Source organism: Pomacea canaliculata, linkage group LG1 (genome assembly GCF_003073045.1).
Source record: "Pomacea canaliculata isolate SZHN2017 linkage group LG1, ASM307304v1, whole genome shotgun sequence".
Lineage (NCBI taxonomy): Eukaryota > Metazoa > Mollusca > Gastropoda > Architaenioglossa > Ampullariidae > Pomacea > Pomacea canaliculata.
The window spans coordinates 41232282-41257486 of NC_037590.1; the positions used below are offsets into that span (position 1 = coordinate 41232282).

At 40.2% G+C, this 25205-nt stretch overlaps 2 protein-coding genes across 12 annotated transcripts; one reads left to right on the forward strand and one right to left on the reverse strand.

The window, feature by feature from the left end:
* On the reverse strand, positions 1–4995 carry LOC112574402 (5-demethoxyubiquinone hydroxylase, mitochondrial-like). Of its 5 annotated transcripts, none has more exons than XM_025255468.1 (7): positions 4860–4995; positions 3237–3469; positions 2769–2883; positions 1964–2048; positions 1613–1667; positions 855–923; positions 1–386 (listed from the first exon to the last, which is right to left on the reverse strand). In XM_025255468.1, the coding sequence occupies exons 2-7, from the start codon at positions 3420–3422 to the stop codon at positions 309–311; spliced, it is 588 nt and encodes a 195-aa protein (XP_025111253.1). In that variant the 5' UTR covers positions 3423–3469; positions 4860–4995; the 3' UTR covers positions 1–308. The 5 variants fall into 5 exon arrangements, with proteins under 5 accessions (XP_025111253.1, XP_025111262.1, XP_025111280.1 ...); XM_025255477.1 differs by lacking the exon at positions 4860–4995 and adding an exon at positions 3888–4012; XM_025255495.1 differs by lacking the exon at positions 4860–4995 and adding an exon at positions 3882–3988.
* Positions 3886–24013, forward strand: LOC112574362. Of its 7 annotated transcripts, none has more exons than XM_025255405.1 (4): positions 3886–3966; positions 18965–19122; positions 19537–20207; positions 20631–24013. In XM_025255405.1, exons 1-4 carry the CDS (start codon positions 3923–3925, stop codon positions 21051–21053), a joined length of 1296 nt encoding a protein of 431 aa, XP_025111190.1. In that variant the 5' UTR covers positions 3886–3922; the 3' UTR covers positions 21054–24013. The 7 variants fall into 7 exon arrangements, with proteins under 7 accessions (XP_025111190.1, XP_025111181.1, XP_025111222.1 ...); XM_025255396.1 differs by lacking the exon at positions 3886–3966 and adding an exon at positions 4075–4210 and having other exon boundaries at positions 19489–20207; XM_025255437.1 differs by lacking the exon at positions 3886–3966 and adding an exon at positions 11120–11264 and having other exon boundaries at positions 19489–20207.
* The last annotated feature ends 1192 nt before the right edge of the window (positions 24014–25205 follow it).

The window sequence follows — 25205 nt, forward strand, 5'->3', positions numbered from 1 at the left end:
CAAACTTCAACACTTCTTTTATTTCTGGTAGCATTTTTTTTTTTTTACAGGATTGGTAGATTATGAAATGCCTCCCTTATTTGCTTTAATTTGTTACAGAAATGCAATGTTAAACCAAGTTTATCTCAACACAGTTGAAAATAAAATACATTGGAAATCCCAGGATTTAAAGAAATCCACTATTATATCAGTATTTGCATTCAGCTCTGAACGACACAGTAGAAGAAAAAAGTGCCATCTGTCATCAAATAGCAGCTCTTTAAACAAAAAACATTCTACAGGTCATGTTGCCAGTCTCTGCACCAATGTTATATTTTTTCGGATAACCAGATCGCACCCTTGCAACCAGTTTTGATAGCTTGGCTTAATATGTTGTAAAATGGAGCCTGAAATTCAGAATGAAAGTAGATAAAATTAGTTTCCTGGTGAAGTTTTAAAATGACAAGAAGAAAGTGTAGGCTACTGTGTACACTGTAGATCCTGTGTGACTATAGCCATCATGTGACTTTTGGCCACATCATGTTAGCGCAGCAGTGGTCAGAATTATGTAGTAAATTGCCAGTGTCCTATGAGTTAAAGAAATTTTCTAGAGAGGGCAGAGAAAGGCACTACAGGAAGAAATACATAGACAGAAATAGATGAGCCTTTTAACAACCCTGGCTACCATATCATTGTCATTCTTCAGAATGGGTTTAAAGTGATTCATAAGAAAGCAATTATTGTTATATGTAATAATGATGATGAAGATAATTATTTTTAAGAATGGACAGTGTCTTTTACATATCAAACTATTTTATTTAATTAAGACCTTAATTTTTATACAGAAAGCAGAACAAGTAAAAAGGAGGCATTACCTTCTCTGCATCATGCTCCAGACCTGTTTCTAAATGGTGCAGTTCATCATCACGATATTTTTTCAGTAGCTAAAACAAAAAAAGAAAGCTAATATCAGGCACTAGATCAAGCTACTTTTTATATAGGATTTCTTGCTCAGCTGCAAAAGATTACCTGTAGTATTTAAAAATAAACAGAGAAAATTATGAATTTATCAAACAACTGATGTCTAGGATTTTTATATGTATATGTGTGTTTCCTGCTAAAATAAAGCCCACAATTAAGACAAGTAAAGTTTGTCCTATAACCTTTCATTCATTAGTAAGGGAGATGCCAGAGGTGCACTTATCTCACAACCAGTATCTTTGTGACAGTGGTGCCCCATTTTCTCTCCCTCTTTGGTGTTTCTTCCTGAATCCTATAAGTGGTCTGGTAACCATTAAACAACTGCGTCAGCTGAGAAAAGTATGCTGCACCACATGAGCATCAAATGGACTAGTTTGTGGTGTATAAGCCTCTATACCTGGCTATCCTCTTCCTCTCACAGTTAACTACATGTTCTTACACAGCCTAGGTCTGAGAAATGTTCATTTATATTCATTTAAACTAAGACACTTTTAATAACACTTTTAGCAAGTCACATAACTCTGGTGCAGTGTCTGCGGTTGTTTATGATGGCTTACTTGCAGCATGTAGTACACAGAGGTCAGGCAGGAAAACATTAGCTGTACTTAGATGGCTAGTTATACCACATGTTGAAAAGGACAGCTAGTCATACCTCTAGAAGGTCCTTATGTGCTTCTGGATCATCCTCCATCAGCTGTCGTATCTGACTGGAGAAAAAAGCAGTTTTGTAGAAAAGCTATTTTGTTCCAGCCATCAACAATCTCTATCATGTCAAGTATTTCCTACACATATTTACTATAGTTTCTTTTTAAATTCGTAAAATCAGTTTGTGACAGTAACAATATTCTTCCAAAACCCCTTTTTCTGGCTGTGCACAAAAATTGCAAAAATGAAAAGATATACAACACTAAAATTTAAAATTATTTTTTAATCAGAATGACATTTTTCTACAATAGTTGTCGAGAAAAAATTAAGAATGTTACAAAAGAAAATTCTGGTGTACCTGTTGTAATGGTCGCCTATAACATCTTCGACTGCCACTGTACATGCCATTGCCCCTTCCTTACCCAGTAGTGCTGTGCTTGCCCCTGAAGAATCATTCAAAAAACTAAAAGTAAGATTTAGTGAATGAAAAATTATATTTAAAAATGTATTTAATTATAAAAGTGATTATAGACTATGGAGAAACATTCATTCACATTTGGTGCAAGTGAGGGTGCCCAAGTCAGGGAGCTAACCTATCACTTATTTTCATTTTCACCATACCTGTTGTACCCCTTTCTATCTGTAACCTGTGGATTATCTTCTAGATCAAACAATACCAGCTGCCTTGATTCAGACTTTTAAGTTCTAATGACCTAGAGTTCAGACAATGAAAGTTGTATCACTGCATTATCACATGATCAGTTTATATACGACAGAAAAGACTGCTAATTAAAAAAAACTGATAAAAACATAAATCACATAGATATGACTAATATTTTTGCACAAAAATTTAACAGGTAAAAGGTATGATAAAAGAGGATAGGGGAGGAAGATGTGAGATTATGATGTTATTAACAGGGCAATTTCTCAGCCACGTAGCTTGAAGTTTGGAGACAAGATGGGGCTATAATGTTTGTGCCAGTGACCAGAAAACTCCTGCTTTCCATTCAGCAGCAAATAAGATTTATCAGGAAAAGTATAAAACTAGTAGAAGAAGGGAGCTAGATTTTGCCCTTTAAATACCACCCATATGGTCCACTCTTACACTCTCAATGCTATAGGATCTTTTACTTTCTTAACATTTTTAGATATATCAGTTTTACCTAATAAGAAACCAGCAACATTCCAAAAAGGCAGCAACACTGTAGGCCTTACTCTGTTTTCTGCCATAAGTTTGTCAAATGTGGCTTTGTGACCAAGCTCTTCTTCTAGCATCTCCTGAAAACATTTATCAGAGTTCTTACAGAATTCTCCTCTTTTTGTCTCCTGGATCTTGGTAATGTCAGATAAGATCCTAAATATTGTGGCAAACAGCTCTTTTGTAGCTTCTCTCATTTGCAATTTGCAGGCACACACATAATATATATATATAGGAGTGGAAAGCATGTGTTTTTCAAAAAAAGAAACAAAATGAACAAATGATTTTCACCATATCCACTGTTTGTTTTTTTTTTACAAGTGTCTGGTTAATTTTTATCCACACATATTTATGACTCTTATCAGCATCCATTCAAGCAAACTATTCTCTCTTCATTAGGGAAACATAGTTTGCAAATATGCATGTATCTAACCTTCAGAAGTGGTCCCACAGAAGTTCTTCCAAGAACTGCCAGCTGACCCTCGTAGATTCTGTGTGCACCAAATTCTCCTGCATGGTCTACTCTTATAATCTTTGCGAGCAATGCCTTTCGTTTTAAGTCCCGCACGGAGGTTGAAAGACACCTTGCACATATCCTACCTGACAAAACTAGAGACATTTTGCACCTTTGCGTCTTCTTCTGCACTACTTGGACAGCCTACTGTTCTATACATACAAAGAAAAAAAACATCTGAATTATTTAATTCATAACTGCTGCATTACAACAAAAAATCAAGACTTTTCTTTGCGACGACCTCACTTGCTCTGCATCGTGATTGATTTTAGAAATTTTGTTTCTTAAATGATAAAAATTAATAAAGAGAATAAGTGTTTCAATTCCAAGACAGCCAGAACAAGAAATTTCTGTGGAAGAAATTACAATTAGTTTCTAGGGTTACCTTGTAATACAAACTCTCGAAAAATGCCATATTTAAATCTCGCACAAAATACTTCTTACCACCTATTCGACAAATTTAAATTAAATTCAAAGCATGAAATGTTTCATCCTGGAAATTCAGATGTGAGAGCAGCTTATTTTAAACAATTTTAAATTACGTTAGCTTTAATCGAACAAAACCTTTACAGAAATGTTCGTCGGGCTTTGTGGTTCTCAAAATTATGGAACACGACATTTTACAGAAACAAACTGAGTTTTCATTCCAGTGTAATATTATTTCTTTTATTTTTAGTTTAGAAAGCCTTTTAGTACTTTAGCTCCTATCCATAGACATGTTATGCAACACGTTTGAGCAGAGATTTTTTTTTCGTTATTTTTGTCGCCTACCACAACAAACGTTGGCACATCAATCACACATATGACTAAGTTGCTACCATAGACTACTGCACTATAGCAGTATTCTCCTTTGTCCTGTTATTCTTCGGGCTTGCATGACTGTGACACGAAATGTGAGTAAACATTTTTCTTGTCCTTTGTTTTCGTTTGATCGAGATTAGGTCATTGAGACATGCGTTTATAGCTAAACGCAAACACGTGAAAAAACTTAGAAAGTTCAACTGAAGTAGTCCGAGCAGTACTAAAGAGACACAGAGATGTTATTTGGCAGGACTTCAAAACTACAATAGCCGATGTTAGTGGAGCCATGACTCGACGAGAAATCCTGAACCTAGACAGTGAAAATCTTGAAGTTGTTTGGTGATTTTGCTTTCGAATGTGACTGATTTGAATGTGTTATTTACACACACGGTATTCTATGGGTAGAACCATAGATGTTACTTCGTGGTAAAACTGTGTCAGTATAGTGATGATGATGCCATTATGAGGAGTTAATTCTTTGTTACAAGCATGGAATAATAAGTGATTATATATATATATGTTTTCAGTACAGTTTACAAAATTATTGTCAGCAAATAAAAACAGAAGACATGATAAGAAGGGATCACCAAGCTCACTTAAGATTTTGAACATTAGTACTGTATTTAATTCGAACAATGTAGCAACAAAACAAAGCACATCTGTGATTAGCTATATTTCCAGACTTAGTTTCTAGGCATGAAAATTCTAATTTGTTTATGACAAAAGTATACAGAAACTGACCACAATCCATCTATTCACATTGACCATCAATTCTGCATCAGCAGTAGTAGGGACTGGCTATCATTGCCTAGGCATTGTGGCTTTTTTAATGCCCCCTCAAAGTCACTTCCCTGCCTGGGTCTGAGTTTCACGTGATATTTTATTATCCAATTAGCATTAACTCTTCATAAAAATAACATCTGTGTTGAGTAGTACTACAATGTGTGATAAAAAGTTTTCATTCTGATTTTCTGGTAATGTTTATGTGCATATCAATGCTCATACCTCTTAAGCATAAAAATAAGGTGTCTCCTTCCCTTTAAAGAGTAAGTACTTCCTTCTATTTAGTAAGACATATGAGGAAAAATGCATGATGACATCAGGGAAAATATGATCAACCAGCAGTAGGCTGAGAACACTCAGCAAATGGCAATCATGTGCACAAGAGCAAGTTCGTGAAAGATGAAGTGACATAAAGTTTCATCAGGTCACAGCTAATTAATTGTCATTGTATATCTTAACACTTAACATACTGTAGAGAGATGCAAAAGACATTCTTCTGTGCGTAATATAAGAAGTACGAAACACATTTTTACTCATTCTGCATATTTCTCTTTTATTTTTATTAATTTTGATTGGGTTACAGCTTTGGCACGTGATCAGTGATGCAAAGCTCAAGGCTAGAATTATTTACTATTTCCAGCATCCGCATTTAACGTAGAACTTAGGTAAGACAGGAGCTTAAAACTGAACACTATTCTAGCACTTACACACACATTAAATCTTCTGATTTCTAAAGTGATTTAACTATCATGTCTTAGATGATATTGATATTATTTCTTGATCCTTAGGTTAGTCTGTCTCATCTTGTCAGATAGATGGTCAATGTGACATTCCCTAAAATGACACTCCCTGCAGACAGTTAATCACCAGATACAGCCGATTTGGGATTGTCCTTCCTGTGTATTTTGGCTAACAGCCTGATGTCAATGTTTACTCTGTGTGCGTGTGATGTGAGAAACTATATTGAGATTGCTTTGGTGCAGGGATTTTTTTTGATAGATGTTGTTTATGCACTAAAAATTAGAGAAAAAAAGTTAAGGGTTCAAAAAAAGTCCTACTCAGCGACTGAAAAAAAAAAAATTTCTTTGTCCACTAAACAACAGTTGTGTGCTTGATATTAGACATAATACATGATGCATCAGAGTACTAAAAGGCAGGTGAAGAAAAGGTTTGGGGCTCCATCTTGTACATGCCAAACCCTAGATATTGTAAATAACTGTTTGTTACCCAAATGGCATCTAAACTGTGGATTGATCTGTGGTGATCTTATATATGGTCAGAATTACAGTCAAAACAGCACCTTATTATCTGTGCACAACTCTTCACATTCTTGCCCAACCCACAACATTTCTAAACCTCATCAGTCAGTGGTAGCCCAGCACTGGACATTGGGTAGATGATGTTCATATAGGCATACTTTTCATTTGTGTTGATAGTAATATTGGACTGATAATTGTGCTTTTATGTGAAGAAAAAGATTATTGCTGAAATATCATTCACTGCTGCATAGTTAAAAATGTTATTTCATTTCCTTTGTCAGTAGATGAAAATGATAAGTGAGCATCGAATATCAAGTAATTAAAACAATGGTTTCTTTTGCCCTTTGTTTTGCCATACAACCCATTGTGAATATACCATGCAGAGGTCACGCTGGTACTTTGTTTTTTCAGCACTCTAGCCCATTTCTAGGATATCTACTTGGCTTTGATCCAACTTTACAGTAGCTCTGTGGTAAACTGTTCATCTAGGAGCTGTCCTTCCTAAATTATATCGAACATCTTTTCCTTTTATATTTAGATAAGTTACTGGTTTAGGTATCCTGTCTAAAATATCCACTTAAAATTATTTTTTTTTGGTTGTGAAAAGCTTTAACATCATGTTTAGTTTAGCTTAGTTTATTCCTTGCTTACTCCTTGAGAATTCTCATGTCCGCAACAACTTCATCTGTATGAACATATTATTTAGTAAACTAGTATAAGTATTTGTAGTCATAAATAAAATATAGCTTTCAGCATTGGAGGTGAATTTTTCTTTACATTAAAGACAGCAAAATTTAGCAAACTAAAGAGACAGTGTATTGTTGTTAGTTCATGCTCCTCTCCCATGTATATAAGTTTTTCCCCTTTGAATATTCTTTGGAAGATTTATAGATATTGGTTAAGGTATTGAAGCTAGTGCATGATAGAAGAAAAGTATTTATTGTTAGGTTTCTCCAACCACTCTGTGTTCAAAAGATAAAATTTTGTCAGAATTTGGGTATAAACATGGGGTGCCAGTATATGCATACATATAACAAAATGGTACACACTTTTTGCAGATCAGACAGGTTGCATTCGAAACTGTCAACTTCTCAAGCATGAAAATTGCTTCAAAATATATTGAATAGGTTTGTGTTGGGAGTTATTTAGAAAAGTCCATTGCGGTTTGACCGATGTTAAACTTTAAGTGGTTGGGAACTGTTCCGTTTCAAACAGATTATGTTAGTGGGAACACTGTCATCTGTTGAATTATGTTCAGTTGAATAAGGTCAGTTACTTTTTCATGAAAGGACAACATACGAACATCATTCTTTTGTTATTTTATTATTTTAGTAAGCCAACCTGTTAAGCGTGTTGTTTGGAGGTGAAATAATGGACTTGTTAGAAGGTTACCTTCCTTGGTTGTGACATCCATGAAGAACATGATCAAATTTATTTTGATTCTTTTGTTTTGCATCAATGTGGGACATATTTGTTTCATAGGTAGCTCTTTGCAACTAGGTTTTAACCTGCTAGAGATATTTGTGGTTTCCTTGTAACTTGAACATATTGCTTTACCACAAACCAGTTAAGAGGATCTTGTGATTGCTTTTTATGTCACTTGGTTTCGTCTTACAGACTTTCCAGGGATAGCTAAATACTGTCACTGAAGGCTAAGAGGTTTAGATTAAAAACAAAAATCAGTCCTTTGCATACTGGTGGGTGAATCCACCCCACCTCCTGTGAAAATTATTTACACCACCACTAGTGTATTGTACACTCGCTCTGTATGATGACAAGCAAGGAAAGGGTATGGGGGCACTTCAAGAAGGTGGGTACTCTACCGCCGCTATCCAAACACCTGAGCGCTAAGCTGCCATACTTTGAAGAACCCCACCTAGTAGAATCGGTGCGAACTCGCAGACAACCTAATGCAGGCGTGCGTCATACAGACGTCTGTGTGAGTGGTGGTGATGGTGGTGGTGGGAGGGACGGGGAAAATCTTCTGTCACGTGCAGACGACACTGGTCGTCACTGGATTGCGCGCGGTTTCAGAGTGTGCAGTCTTTTTGTCTCACCCTTTCCTAAGCCTTACTTTTTAGCGCGCAGTCAGGCGTAGAGCGACTTTCCATTGATTCCACTCCCTGCCACGATTCCAACGCCATTGATTTTAGCAGCCTGTGAATAATGAGATGTATGAGGTGCCTCCATTCATGAAACGGAAGCCCCGACGTAAGAATGGGCGGCAGGACATTGATCAGGCGGCCGGTGAGATGGCCGAGAAAACGAGATTCGCCCCGCTTGTGCGCGCCTCCTAGCTGGCAGATGAATGGTCGCCAGAAAACTGGTGTTCTTGCAACTTGCTCCCCACACCCCACCGCTTGTTTTGGGGCCTGTAGTTGCTTTAGCCATGGTTAAACATACGCTATGAAAATAGTATACTGTATGTATAGGGATGCAAACATTCCCTTTTTATTTCCCATTCCCCAACCTCGCCCTCAGGCGAACTGATTTGTTATGGAATGTTATTTTGCTTGTTTTTTCTGTTTTCCCCAATTCGTTTCCCCACCCCTTTTCGGTTTCGGCTGTGCGCCAGCATCAGCAGCTTGCTGGTCTGTGTGCTGATGGAAGCTGGTGAGTTTCAGACCTCCCGACTAGCGGCGAGTTTCTTCTTTTCACCTTCGCCTTTTTCCTTCTTTCCCCATCGTCTCCCAGGTACTGGGGCAGCAGATAGGCTTGTGGTTCGTTAGAGCTAATGCGTTCGAGGTCAGAGGCGCGCACACCAGGAGGATCGAATTTCGTGAGGTGCATTGAACTTCTTTCCATCGATCCCGTTATTGAATGGACTACCCGACTTCTTAGAGGGTTGGGGGAAAGAAGGATCGAAAACGAGGGAGAGGAGATTGGAGCTACCACACACACACGCAGCTAATATCCCCCTCCCCCCGCGAATTCAGTGCGATCTCGAACACCTCGCACCCTAACGACCGAAAGGTCACGGGGTGACACCCTATGAAGCTGATTCGTCTTTATTGGTGACGTTTCAGGTTGCAGCTGCTGTGTTACGTGTCGCATGTGGGAGGTCGAACAGGTGTTAATACTCTTTCTTGTGCCCTTGACGCCGTCACCATCCCCCTGCGTCCCTGCTCGGCAAATTTTTCAGAAGGCTTGGCGAGTGAACAGACAGGAACATAGGAACATAAAGGAAACTTTGAACTTTAGACTTCTGACCTGTTTGTTTCCATGAGGATTGATGGACGCTTTGCTATGCGCTAGGAAATGATCTTGGAACAAACATTTTATTTAAAAAAAATGGCTTTATTGCTACCTGGGGATGGGGAGCTGAATACCACCAACGTCAGATAATGGAAGCTTGGCCGTGTACCACACTGCTGTTCAGTGTCCCTGTCCGTCGTCATGCAAGCGTGTCGGTAAAGCGCAAATAAAACTCGGTCACATTCCGGCTTTTAAAAGCGGGAAGTCTTGCCTTTGAGGTGGATTAGCGGGTGGTGGCGCATAATAAATTCCATGTACTATTAATACACTCAGAGAGAAGAGCCATAGGCCTGCTATTTGAAGTCCTTTTTGTGCACAGCTCCGCTCTCGCCATGACGTCTGAGTGCAGTCGTGCGTGTCCGTCCTGGTTTCCTAGGCCACTGTTGTGCCGCGCGACAAATAGAAGTAACGCATGCAAGCTGCAGTCTGTGTTCCGTGTGCAGTCGGTTGTGACTGAGCGGCGCCACTATCGCTAGGATATGACAGCTGTTGAGGTTAAAGTGCATCGTGCGTGCTGAAACACATCATTCCCTCAAAACTCATTTCGCGACACCGGCTAAGGCCATGGACTCGAAATGGCTATAAATAAAAAGAAAGAAATGATTAGTGACTTGCGAGAAATGTAATTACATTTGCATTGTTGGGCTGTTGAAGAGCCGCGGCCGAAGTACAAAGATGTGACGTCAGTGTGGTGTCCCTCAAATCGCCTGTTTGTCTTATACAGGAAAGCCTTTATGACGGTTGTGCGGCCCGTGTCTAGCATGTTTTGACAATGTTTAACAATTTCACCCCCTCCCCACAACGCCTCTCTTTTTTTCTTATTGACTGGATTTGGGGTAGAATAGTGTACGAGATCCATATTCACCCGCAGATGAACTGGAATGGACAAGCAGGCTGTTGGCCGTAAGGGAAGATGGACAAGCAGTCTTTGACGTTTTCCAGACTGCAACCAAAAACCAGTGCTGTATTTTTTCATTGCAATTTCGAAATTCAGATTAGATTCTTATTTCTTTCTATCCTTCCAGAATGGAACGAAGTTGACAAATCGACAGATAAACACAGGACAAGTAGGAAGGGGTAGGTACCGATTATTATGGTTACATTTAGTTTAGTGTCTTGCAGGGGTCAGAGGTGGGGGAGGGAAGTAGTGGGGTGTGATGTAGAAGTACAAGCCCTGTCTGAACGCGTACCCATAGCACAGATCATGTTGTTAGGACCACCGCGAGCGTTAATCACAGCACCGTGTGCCAAACAGCCCAGACGATTGCAATGAGTTTGGATGGAGGTGGAAAGGGGTAAGGGTAACGGCACGCAAATATCAGTTACCCTTTTGGAAAGTAGAGACTTGGGCCTGCAAGGTTAGAGACTTGGTCTAAGAAACCATTGTCTGCAAGGTTAGAGACTTGGTCTAAGGAAAACCAGCATCGATATTTGAAATTTTTTTTAAGTTGTTCACAAAAAAAAAAAAAAAAAATCCTGCCCATTACCACGTTATAAATGAGCTCTTCACAAACAAAGCTTGTTCATCCGTGCCTTCTAGACGCCTGGTTATAACTCATAAAGGAAGAGTAAATCTTATGAAGGAGCAGTTTTGACAAACACAAACAGTCTTTCCGTCCGTGGTTGCAGACATTCGCTCATGCATGTCGATACATTCACGCACATTATTGTTGGTCGAACACTTCCCATCGCCCTAGTGCGCCACATGCTAGCAACAGGTGGGACGGTCCTGTCTAGTCTCTACATGTTCCGAAGCACGTTACGGTCTGCAGGCACACTGCGGTGGGCTGTTCCGCTGGAAAGGGCTTTGTCACATCTGTGACAGTGACAGTGACATAAGTTATTTCGAGTAAGTGGCTTTCTTTCCTTGTTTTTCCATTCTTCCTTGTTCTAACTTCCCCTCGTCCTGCACTGAAGTCTCATGTCTTGTCTCGAGCGCCTTGAGCTGTTCTGTGAGATCAGCGCACCTGATGTTATTAGTCTTGGATTCCAGGTGCGTCTTGAAGTATGTGGGTGGCCGTATGAACAAGTCGCTGTCATGTAAGCATTTTTGTCAGATGGGCGCGAGGTCACCCAGTTTTCAGACCTTAGAGGGGGTCTTAGAGGACACAGAGGATAGGTGGGTCTTGTCTGCACTAAACGAGAAACGACCTAGTTACAGTTTACCAGATCCTCCTTTTAGCTGCAGTTATCTGTGAACGGTCGGGTCAGAGCATCGCCTAGCAAGAGATATGTGTAGCTTTTGAACTTTAATATTTTGGTGGGAGGATGGAAGCTTGCATCACTAGCCTCTCGGTGTCTTGCAACCACCAAGTTTTACACGAGGCAGACGTCTTGTAGGTGCTGCAGGCCTCTTGCAGGCAGGACCATCTGCACCACGCTGCCAACCCCCAAACGGTCGACCTGTAAGCTCGTAGTAGGCGGCGTGCGGCGCGACGCGTCATTCATGAACGCGACCCAGCTGTGCGCGTGCGGAGGAGCCGGCTGCCGCGCGCAGTGCCGCTGTACTTAGTCTCCGTCGGTTGTAACGTCAGCAGTTGCCTGGAATCAATTGTGTCTTGGGCGGCGGCGGTGATCGTGGCGACGAGATTTGTGCCACCGAGGGATCCGAACCCTCTCTCGGGCGAGGAGTATCATCCCGCTAAGACGGTGCAGCGGCGGCAGCTCATACGACAGGTATTGTTTATTATTATTGTTGTTGTTTTTACTTGCTCGAAACGTGCTTGGGAAAAACGCTGCTTGTCTGCGCTACCGTGATTGCGCTGGGCAGTAGACAAACAGGCGGACAGGATCAAAGGCGAGTGAGCGGCGAATCTGTGAATGATCGCGCCGCCGTCAATATCTGACCCTGGGGTCAAGGTTGCTCGGTGCCACACCTCGCGCCGTGCATTGACATCGTCGTTCTCGCGGTCTGTAACGGTAGTGCGGTGACTACAAATGCTGTAATGGCTCTAGGGACCATTTTTTTTCCGCATTTGTTTTTAACGCGGAGGATTGCTCTCTCGGTGGACGGGGAAGTATTGTTGGCGGAAGTGCGTTGTCTTGTGTGTCGCGTGTGCGGCTGTGTTTTCGTTTCCCTGTTGATGCAATTTATCACTGGCTAGAGAGGAGAGAGGAGCAGTGCTGGGGGTTGGGCAAGGGGCGGGTAGAGATAGGATCTCTTACTAATGAGGGTTAGTGGTGGTGTTTGGTGTTTTACGTCCAGCCAGCAGCTAAGGCTATATCACGGCAAGGCATCGAGCAGATGCCACATGCAATGAACACATTGCCCGAGACGAGAACTGAATCCAGGACAGCCAAGCTTCCCTGCATTGGTGACAGGCGCTAACCATTGCGCCACCAAGGCCGCCCTACTGATGCTGTGAAAGCGGAGAAATTGCGCAGAAACTGTAGAAGCGCGAACTGCGCTGTTTACCCCCCGCAACACGACAGACACCCATGTTCACATCGGAAACTTCTAACTACGCACCATCATCGGGAGTTCTACGCACCTACCTCCGTTGGTTGGGATGCAGCATGTCCCCGACTCTCACGGCGCAATGGTGGTGTGGGTTAGACGACGTGCGTCTTGCTGTGCGGCATGCAGCATTGGTCACATGCAGCGCCTGCATTTGTCTGGGAGATGAGTGGGCGGGTCGGTGGAGAATTCTAGCTGTTAAAAGAAAAGGAACCTGTGATGGCTCGTGGAGTTACGGGTAGTTTGTGTTGTTGCATCGACCGTTTCTGACATACAGAAATAACAGCTGCAAGAAAGAAGTGCGTGGTCGTCGTGAATTCCATCGCGGGGAGGAAACTCTCTTCGTGCCATTCGAGCCATTTTGGTGTGTGTTTTTGCTTTGTGAATCTGTGCATGCTTATTAAGATACTGGATAGCTCTGTCAGGTGTCTATTGTCTGGCACAAGCCGATCGCCGCAAAGCCAGTGAAGCTGTACCTGGCGCCATGGTAACACAACGTGTGTCTTGACGTCAGTGCTCGCAGACTATAATCATTACCTGGCGGATCACTCGAGCGTAACGTGGAATCGCCATCCCAAAGAAATGTCCAGGTAATCAGCACTTAAAAAAACGAGAGTCCAACAGCACCACTTCATCAGTGTATATTGGTCACGGCTTGTGATTTCTAAAGAGGTCGACGGGAAGGTCGGCGCGGCTTTTAACACGCATGGTTGTCAGATGGCTCAGTTTGAACAGAAGGAAATCTTCACTTATGGAATAATTGCGAATTCACTAAGCTCTAGCATAGCCCACTTTTTTTTTTTTTTGTTTTGAAAATGGTGTGACATTGGTGTGGTGGAAGCCTATAGGTCATTGCGTGTTGTTAGAAGCAAATGCTGACATCCTTCGATTCACACGCTACTGTTGGTTTAGTGATAAAGAGGGTTTTCTTTCTATGACGAGCAAGAAAGCTGTCCTGCTGCAAGAATAGATATGAACAAGTAAGTGGCATTTATATGGCAGGTATAGTCCACAGTTTGTCTTGCTGCTAATTGTATTATTTGCCATGTCGCTAGTGAACATATGATTGATGCGAGTGCCAGCTTAGAGTACATTCGTTTTGGCAAAGACTTAAGGGTCATTGACTCTGATAGTTTCGTTTTACATTTATGGAATTGATTTGTGTTGTTTACTGTTTGTCTCTCCGTCCTCTCTCGGGGACCATAACAAAGGACCATACAAAGGAAAAAGTACATCATACTACTGATGTTAACCTGTTGATGAGTACCCTGGTATCCTGTTAATTTTATCACCGTTGAGTGCTGACTCAGGCATCCACCCTTTCTGAACACAAGATACTCGTAAGATAACCACCGATCCACACTATATTTTCACTAAAACCTTGCCTACACATCTGAAGGAAAAACGTTAAAAAAAAAATCGTTTGCTTAGTATTAGCGTGCTCGTCGAAAGCTATAACGGGTTATCAGCCGAGTGCGTCATTCGTGCCAAACTGTTGACAAAGCCACAAATATTTAAGTACATGGCACAGTAATAGCAGAGGGCATTGTTCCGCCGTCGGCAGAATCTTGTTTTTTATCACTCAACATCAAATAGTAAATTCATAAAAGAGGAAGGGCGGGGATCGAACCCCTCCGGCCGTAAGATCCTCGCGTGACACCGCACGTGGTCATCAAAACAATGTTGACGACTCCGGCGAGTGCACGTGTATTAATAGACTCCGAGGCAGTATTTATAGTGACCTTTACATTGACTTTGTTGTTTGTTGACTTGTCAGGTCAGGTGTGTTGATATTTACTGCCCTCCTTTGTGAGCGTAACGGGCAAAAGAAGCAAGCAGACGAGAAGTCACCGATTTACAAAATCGGACAACGATGTTATGATAAATTGAAATGTAGAGATTGTGGTGGCTGGGTGGGTGGGAGGAGACAGGATAGATGAATGGGAAGTTTGTTGATAGGACCCAAGAGACAGCGGGATACCATTTGGGGGCACAGCGGTATAATCCGAGGATAAACTGCGCTGTAGATGCGCAAATTCGATTTTTCCTCGCTTTTGGGAGAGTAATGGCTCCCCCACAGATTGGAGTGTTTGTCGGGAGGTTTGTATTTCCACCAGTGGTCGCTTCAGATTCTCCTGAAACATGTTGGCTCTGCGTGAACACGACAGCAGAGAGGATGGGCGCAATTTTTTACACATCATACGGATTATTTGATGAGGAAGGAGGTGGCCGCGCCTGTCAGTGCTGGAGTTCAACTTTCAGATGCTTGAGTCGGATGTTTAGGGGCGGTGCTCAGACGTTTCCTGTTTCCCTGCATCTTTGTGTCCTTGTAATGGATTTAGCCAACGACGACATTGCAGTGTGGGTGAACCACCCAGCCACCACTGGAGCTCAGATGGAGGAACTGATGTGCTTGGGAAAGTCATTTAATTGCTAGGGGACAACCTCCGACCTGATACGCGTAAGACCAACACTAAGTTCTCAAAACTTCGCAGTCAATAACGATCATTATTTTAATTATCTGCTCTTGTGACGCATGTTCTGCCAAGAGATCAGTGGGATGTGAAGGCTTGACAAGTGTATGTACAACATCTGTTTCCGAGCTCTCTTGAGTGTAAACACATGTGCTTCTACGTCGTCGTTTGTCCTGAAAGCTAGATAGAACCAGAGACAAAACAGTTACGAAAGAAAACCATGGTTTAAATAGCACCAGTAATCGAAGAATACTCCCAAATTTGTCATAAATATTACCACCGTCGTTTCAAGTTTGGGATCCCGTTGGTGGCAGTTGCAATGCAAACAAACCAAAATGCGGTTGATTGCCGCAGCGCAGAATGGATTTCCAGACCCCGGTCAGTTTGAATGACAAATAGAGAATTTCTAAAATTAGACAAAGACGCAATCCGCGGCTGGCATGAGTGGGTGAAGCGGGGCGGGGAGGAGAGGGCCATCTGTAATATTAAATAAATACAGCGGTGGAAATATTGACACTAAACGGCAGGGATTTTCTTCATTCTTTGTAAACATATTTTGTGCATCCTCATCCTTGACAGGGTGGTGGTCTGGCATCAGTCTCAAAAAGCCATTGTGTCTCTTTTGTGGAGCAAGACCCCCCCTTCAAAAAAAAAAACAAACCATTCGTGATTATGGTGTGGCGAATAACTTGCAGTTTGTTGACACCTAAAGCACGGTTGCTCCTAAGCTCAGACCTTGCTCTGCGCGCGTGCATCCGTGTTTATAGTGGAGGGTGGAGAGTTTTTATTTAATAAAAGCATAAACCTGAAATTTCGATCATTATAGAGCCTTTCACACACACACACAAATAAACAACAATAATTTTACAGAGAAGCTCATTTTCTTCTCTCTGTGTGGCATCTGTGTTGTTTATAAACCTTATCGGCGATGCTAAGTACATGAGCGTACCTATTGCTATCAAATGTTTTGAAGCACAGATAATTGAAGCCCCAAAAGGGAGAGGCAAGCAGGGTGCCTTGACGTCACTCAGGGTGCCTTGACGTCACTCCTATGATATACCGGCATTGACACTTTTTCACCACAGACCGGAAATAGGGGTTAGGGTTATTAGATAATATCACTAGCTTCGCTAATCTTAGCTCATTTCCAGTCTTTGGGTTGTATATATGTCGTCCATAGCAGCCTGTGTCTTTGTGTTGTGAGACTGCAAAAGGCAGAAGTTTTTCTCTTATTTTGAAATCATCTGCAAAGGATCAGACTTGTGTCCTGCGTATAATCAGAGAAGAGGTAAAGTAGGTTTGTGTGGTCTCTGATGTAATAGTCGCCAAGAGCATTTCATTTCTCACATGTGTCGGGTAGAGAAAAAAAAAAATCCCTGCAGCTCTGGTAAGAAACTTTTAAAAAAAAACCAAGTGAGCAGCAATCAGCAGTCTCACAGCAGTGGAGACGCAGGTATGGCTGCTTATGAGTAGTCCTGGGAATGGAGCTTTGGAGAAGATCAGTTGGGAGGGGGAATCTTTAATTGTAAGCTTCTGTTTGCTACTTGGAATGCAACTTGTACTACAGTGTACAAAAAGCAGATAATTAGGCATCTTCACCTTATTCCCTCTTTTTTTTTTTGAGATCACATTACAAATTTAAATAACCTTTAAGCTATATTGGTTGCACCAAGCTGTTAAAAAAAACCCCGAAACCAAAGGATAAAAGAATCCCTGTCCCTAAATTACTATGTAGCTTTAGCTGAAGCATTTGGTAAAATTGTGTAGTCGCAGTGGCTTAACATCTCTTTATAGACTTGTAGACCATAGCTGTCATATAGGGTTGTTCAGAAAAGACTGTGGAGATAACAATGTCTTGTGCAAAATCTGTTTACACAGTAAATGCAACACCCATTTATAAGAGAGGTGATAGGTTAAAAATTGTAATAATAATATTAAAGTTTATTAAACTTTATATATCTGTTTATATACCTTTTATATCTATGGTCAGTTTAAATCTGTGTCTATATAGCTAATGTCATTTATAACCTGAATTTTTTTATGCAAATAGAAAAAGTAAGATGTCTGAGAACTTTGATGTAAATATCAGTGTCTCGTGTGCAGATTTGTTCACAAATGAGTTTTATGACATTTCCTAGTGGCAAAAATCTTTTACAGAATTTAATTTCTTAGTGATGACGGAAAGGGGCAAATCAGCGTCTTTGTGGGTGTTTTTATACTTTTGTAAAGTTTGTGGAAGGTTGCTCTTCTTTAGAAAGCAAGGCTAACAGCACCATCAAAAGGATGGGGAGTGTGTCCAAATTATTTCTCATGGGAAAATTACTGACATTTTATGACCTTGACAAGAGTTAGACTGGTTTTGGTGTTGCTTTCTTTCCCTCTTCCACCAAGCAGAATAATTGTAGTTTTTAAGAAAGTAGTGTGTGTTGTTGAAGAGATAAGGGTCAGAAAGAGGAATCCAGTCAAGTTGTCACCCACTGAAAGTAATAAAGGGGGGATATGATATATGGCAGGGCTTAGGAAGGCTAGTTGTGAGACGCTTGTTTTGTATTGCATAACTTCGTGTGGTGGTGGTAATATATTCTTGTAACGTAATGCCCTAACTCTCTTGCTGTGTCATCTGTCCTGAATCAAGGCTGAAGTGTTACACTATATCTAGTCTAGCATGTAAAGGTGCTCTTGTCTTTTTTTAGAAGCCTAATAAGTGTCACATTCAGTATGACTTTCATACCTTGTGTGCGTGTGTGTGTGTGCCAGAGAGAATGGCAGTGTTTATTGCCTCACATTACCCTTATATCAAAAGCTTGTTGTAACTTTTAAAATGTAACAAATGAAACTACAAAACTGACAAAATCACCATTAATATGAATTCATAGATTAGTACATATGGTTGTTATTTGTTAGGTGTCTATTTATCTTCAAGCACTGATATTAAAAAAATTATCTGACTCAAGGTACACTGATCTCAGCTGCTGTCATTCAGCCAAAACAGTTTTATCTCGAGGCCATAGAGAATTTTGTTTTTTTTTATTGACAAGATCTTACAGATGAACGAAGTTTAATTAGTCCATCTTTTAGGCATTTTGTAACCATTTTGTTGTGTGTGTGTGTGTGCAACAACTATTTTTGCCTATTACACCTTCACTGTTACATTTCACAACTGCTAGGTTAAATGAGGTAAGACTTGGTTCTGTCAATAATAATCACGATGATCTTAAAAATATCTCATAATCTTTTACTAACGAGGCAACTGATATGCAGAAAACAAAAATCTATTAGAACTCCTATATCATGTGAATATGTGTCAGTCCAGCTAACAAAACAGTAACTTCATAAGATTTTATTAAATTATTAGGGGCAATTTAAAATTTCAAAATTTAAACTGTGTTGTAGATTTTTAAAGTGTCACAAATGAGTGATCATTTTAATTTACATTGTGTAGCATCAGCCTACTAGTTGTTAATTGTATCTGCCTTGTACATTTCATCTGAAATGCACTTCACAGGAAGCTGGGTCCAAAACAGTTGAATATATAGATAATAGATAATGAGCAGGAAGAGTCAACCCTTTTTCAAGTACATCATTAGGTTGAGCAATGGTACAATGATTTTGTTTAAGGGCGCGAAGAATGGGAGCAGAGGAGTCACGAAGTGGCAGTCATGGTTTGATGGGGGCTAGTGCAGTGGCATGCAACATGAAGAGACAGGTGCAACATGCACGTCCTTGGTCACTTCTTCATCAGTGTTCTATTGATCACTGGCGGTCAGGGCATGCAGGTAATATGTTAATGAGAACTGAAAGGTCTGCACATATGAGTGTTTAAGTGGAAAATGAAAAAAATCAAACTTAGTGTTCATTTTAAAAATTTCTTTGACAGGAAAAGTTTTTGTGTTACTTTCCACCCAGTGAAGGCATCATGCACATTTATTATAGCAATGTCTAAATGTTTTTAAGCAAGAAACAATTTCCAAGTTATTACAGTTGCTACTTTCGTGAGGTAGACATCTCATTGCAGGCAGCAATTTACAATATCACTTTGCCTATGTCCCTCTGGAGAAGACATTTGGTCAAAAGATCCAAGGCATCATTGATTAGTAATGTTAGGGTACACTGTTTCACTTGCTGTCATTTTCTTTCTGTAGAATCTTGCTTGACATCAGTCTGGAACTGCCATAGATGCTGTTTGACAGGTGCTGCTGGGTTTTCGGAGACAACAATGACATGCAGTGGTCTGATGAACAAGGAGTGCAGTGCGACCTTCTGCATCAGTCGGCAAGGGATCATCAATGTCAACAAATCTGGGCCAATGTTTTCGTTTCGCCGGAAAAGTAAATTCACAAAGATGGCTGAACACTTTGAGTATAATCACATCCCAGCCCATCTCTCATCCATCCAGAATTTCCATGTGAAGAGTGTCTTGTGCTACCGTGGTGATATTGTAGTACTGCACCTTGTCCGCAGCCTGATGACACAGTTTGGGGTAATTGACTTGGGTATCAACAAATTCATGGGCATTTTTGGTAAGAAGTCTGTGGAGTTTGTGAATGAAGCACTGCGAGGGGAGATCAGCCCAGATTGCACAATGTGCTTGATCAGGATGCCCTCCCTTACTGCAGGCAGTCTGTATCACTTTTATCTTTTCAGCTTGCAGACGCGAGAGCTGATGGCTGAAATAGAACCCCCATATAACCATGCTCTCTTCACATTCGATCCTCGCTTCTGTGGTTCTCAACTTGCAGTTACAAGTTTTGTGCGAGGAGAAGATAACTCTCTTAGTCTGGTGAGACTTCCTACGTGGGATGTAGTCACAACAAATACTCGTGTTGATGATCTTCACTCTAGCCTTAGTCTGCATTTAAAGGTAAGGCCATCATATCTGTATCTAATTTTTGTTATCCTGGATTTATGAATACGACACCTTATCTTCCCTTCAATCAGACTGAAACCGATAAGTTTTATGGTGGTCTGTCTGGATATTTTACAGCCCATTAGTTCTCAAAATAGGTGAATAAAAAATATTTTGCAGCTTCTAATCTTGTAGAATTAGTAGTGGATTTGGATATGTTTTTTCAGGTACACGGTTTTCTTTTTTCCTTCTTTTGATTACACAATTGCATTTTTTCCCCTCTTCTGCTACACAGGTTCCCTCCCCCCTAAATGAGTTCAAGATATTCTTATAGTTCTACTTTTTAAGAGTAAAAAATTTAAGTAGATACTTGTTAACATGGTGTAAAATCTACATTGTTCTGATTTTAATGAGAATATTGCTGATTTCCTTTTGCAGGAACTTAGATATTCTCGTGATGGTCATATGATCTTTGTTGTCATGGCGACCAGTGGGTGCCACTGCAAGGAGAAGAAGGCTAGACGGTTTCAGCCCATTGATGTCAGCATCTACATTCTCAGTGGAGACAATGCTCAGACGCTGCATTGCATTCAGTACCACCGTTATACTTGTGCATTGCATTCCTGTCCAGTCAACTACATGCCTGTTTTGTCGGTCTGTGGCAGCCGCATGGCCATTTTATTAAATGACCTGGAGACCAGCATCGACCATGTTCAGGTCTACAAACTGCCGACTGCTGGAGACCTTCAGAACCGTTGCCGAATCTGTATCCTGCAGAGTTTTCCTCCAGATATCATACCAAAACTTCCTCTACCAACTAGGCTCATCAGCTATCTTCAGTTCAAGCCAGAGTGCATATGAGCTAAAGAAACAAAGGCAGATGGATTGGATCCAAATGGTCATAGTGCCATGTATTCTTGCCAAATGTTTGAATTGTGCATTCTTTGCAAGTTTACATTCTATTGATTTCAAACTACGAACGAAAAGTTATGAGCAAAGTGGATTGTTTTGAATTTTGTCTTTTAATGGCTCAGTGATTGTAAAGCTGGCAGCCTTGTGTCATATTACCAATTGCGTGCACATATAATGTAAATAGAATTGGTTGGATTTTTAAAAATGTTTAAGTTAGATTTTGAATATGGCAGTTCAAGGCCAGTCCTGGAAATGGTCATCAAATTGTTGTAACCTGGAGCTTTGGGATTTTTTAAAAATTGGCATGCTGATTCTGGCAGTGATTTGTCAGAATGCTAGTGCAGACTGTGCTAATATTTAGCAGTCATTTGTCAGAATGCTAGTGCATACTGTGCTAATATTTAATTAAGAAAAATGGGAGAAGAGGATGAGTAAAGCAGCTTGTTAATCTGCCGCATCCATTTTCAGATATTTTCAATTTGAGAAACATGACAATGCCTGGCCTGTATATTTTGAAAAATATGTTTAATAATGAGCCAACAAATATACATTGTTGGTTGGGATGCTTTTTTTTTTTTTTAAAAATGAAGAGGTGATGTTGTGAAGGCATTGGTCTTTGGAAACAGCATTTTATTCTTGATGCTGAATAATACAATACTTAATCAAAGCTGAGTGTCCAGAGAAAAAGATATTTACTTGAAGCTTTGGAGTTTTTGATGGACTGTTAAACTTTGGGGATTGGTGTGTTTTTTGTGCTTAGTAAAAGATTGCTTTTGCATTCTTATGCATCTCAGGCATGCTTGCTTTCTGGCCTGATTATTTTAGCTTTTGAGTGACTGTAAGATTCTGCATTTTTTTTTAACCAATTCCAGAAGAGAGAGAGAGAGGTGGGAGTTTTAATTTTCTTTTTTAAACCAGCAATGCCAAAAATGTACTTGATAATTGTTGGTATACCCTGCCTTCATGTACACATTGATGCTGCCCTCAGTGCAATAGCAAGGATATGGGAGGTGTTCAGGTAGTACTAGACATTTGATGTGAACTATTCAGTGCATCACTGGTTAAAATAATTGTTCACATTGTGGTGAGCACAGCTGTAATCTTAATGGCATTCAAGTAGTACAGTTGTACTCAATGCAGGTATGTACAAAGATAAATATGATTAATATTGATACCTCTTCACGAAGGAACAAAAGGACACATGAAATGAAATAAGCCTCATAAGAGAGGATTAGAATGAGGTGAAATTAAGCTGTAAAATGGCTTAACGACGCTGAAAACTAAATTGTATATAACTAGTCATGTTAATACTTCTATACACTCATCCTGCTTTTATCTAGATATTCATTGATGCTTTCATACAGATCACATTTATATGCTGGACAAACAAAAAATATAGATGGCAAAACCAATGCCTGTCAGCCAAAGTTATTCTTTATGAAAGGTTTGCCCTGAATGCAAAAGTATTTTGCTAGGAAATCATCACATACTAATACAGATAATGCTACCACTAAGATGATGCACGACATGTGCTGTGGTGTCTTACCCTGCAAGATTTTGCCCAGAGGTGATGCCTTAAAAAGTAGACTTCAAGGAAGTGATAATCATGGTCTTGTTAAATCTTTAGCTAGCTTTATATAGCTAGATGATGCAGTGCCAGGTCAGTCATTATTCTTTTCCCAACAATTTTTGTTGGCATGGCTTATGCACCATCAGATTTTGTAGGTAGAGAAACTGTAGATGTAAGGAGAATAACTACATAACAGATAAATAAAACTACAGTGCAAAGTAATAAGCATGGATGTGAACTGCTGCCTGAATAAGGAAACAACCAAATGTGGACAGAGCTGTACTATTCTTCTTGTGCTTATTGTCAGGAAATTTCTGAAATAATAGAAGCTAAATTGTATCGGCAAAATCGAAACATTTTTCCATGTTCATTGATTGTAAATGGTTAAGAAACTTTTGTGTCAGTAAGGAAAGAATTTCACAAAAAATTTTAATGTATGTACACTGATTCTACTGAGTCATGAAACATCATGCTCATCCTGCCAATACTTTATTTAAACTCCTATAAATTATATTCAAAACTGAAAGCATTTTTTTATGACACAGATGTTACATTAATTGCACTGAACTGCTTTCAGTCGTGTATGATATTGCCAAAATACTATAAGCATTTAGGGAGACTAAGTAACAGTTTAAATATGAACATCAGCATTTTAATATTCTTGTGCATAGACATGCCCTAGTCAGGAGGCCTGTGGGTGTTCTGATGGAATACTTGTTAAACCTCCTGAAGCTAATCTGTCGGTTCAAAATATTTGTTTGTGTTTCATGCTGCAGCTTAATGGGAAAAGTGAGGATGAGAAGCATGTGCCTACTGGACACAACAGGTGGCTGAAAACTTTCACATTTTGCTCCTAGTTAGTACAGGTGTCACATACAACCTGATAAGCAGTATTAATCATTTTAATGAGTTTGCAGGTAATCAGTTATCAGCATTTATTTGTGGAAACTGAGGCATTCTGTCCTTGATCAAAGGCACATGGCAAATTCTTCTTATCTAATAAGTCTGGCAGGTCAGAATGACAAGTTCTTTGTTAGTAAGGAAAAATGGAAGAGTGTATAGCATGCTGAGGTTATGTGGTTGCGAAAATGTTCAATGACATCAGTATTGGCATATTCTGAATCTTAGACATGTGCACAGTTTACACATTTTAAGGCAAGTATAAGGGAACAGTTATTTGCTTGGAAATAAGTACATTTCTTATGGAGGATATAAATTTATCAAACAATTAACAGAAGTTTCCTGGCTTAGAAAAGGAAAATTAAGAACCCCAAGTTCCTGTTTCTTAATAAATGTCTGAAACAAATATTGCCTTTGAAAAATAAATTTTATTAAAAAATGTTTTGCTTTTCTCAAGAAAACTTTTAAGAGCATATTTTTATAATATTAGAGATAACTATATCTCCCACATCATATCATAGATACAGGCATTTTGTATCAGCTGAAGTGTGTGTGCATTACGAACTTGGTGTCATTATCACCACTGTAACATTACTATATATTATCTATGTAGTGTCATGAAAACTCCAGTTCACACACATAGGCATGTGAGAACAGGCTGTCCACAAAAACTTTGAAAAATCTGTGCTTTTATGTTTTATTGTCTAGATTTGACTTTGACGTGGTTTTCTGTGACCACAGTGATCACAAGGATATTATTTTACTTGAAGATTTTATGAAGCATGCTTGCTTCTGTATCAATGACAACGGAGAGAGACTGGCAGACTTTTGTGAAGAAAACAACCTACTGATTGGAGGCACACTCTTCCCACACAAAGACATCCACAAGGCAACATGGACATCACCAGATGGGATCACAAAGAACCAGATAGACCATGTCATCATCAACCGAAAATGGAGGAGCTCACTTCAAGATGTTAGAGCCTACAGAGGAGCAGACATTGCCAGTGACCACACTCTTGTGATAGCCACAGTTTCTCTGAAGCTGCGTCGATCACGAGGAAAACAGGCACGTCAGCAGAGAGTGGACTCCGGCAAACTAAAAATCCAGCCACCGAAAGGGCCTTTGCTATGGAAGTAAAGAACAGGTTCCAGGCACTAGGAGACCAACAAGAGATGACCTTAGACGACTTCAATCGAGTCTTACAGGAATCAGGAGAGAAAATACTGGGCTTCCAACGGAAAAAGAAAGAACAGTGGATCAGAGAAGAGACATGGAAGAAGATAGAAGAGAGAAAGTCAGCCAAACAAAGAATCAACAGCACCAGATCTGAACGCCTGAAGGAACAACACAGACAAAGATATGCAAAACTGAACAAAGAGGTAAAGAGGATGGCAAGAACCGACAAAAGAGACCACATAGAGAAACTGGCAGATGAAGCAGAAAATGCAGCAAGTAAAAATGACCTGAAGACACTGTACAAGATAAACAAACAGCTAAACAACGGGTTTAAGAACAGTGATGTGCCAGTGAAAGACGTCAACGGTAATGTCGTCGAGGGAGAGGCAGGAAAACTACAGCGCTGGAAGGAACATTTTGAGTCGGTTCTGAACAGACCAGATCCCCCTCA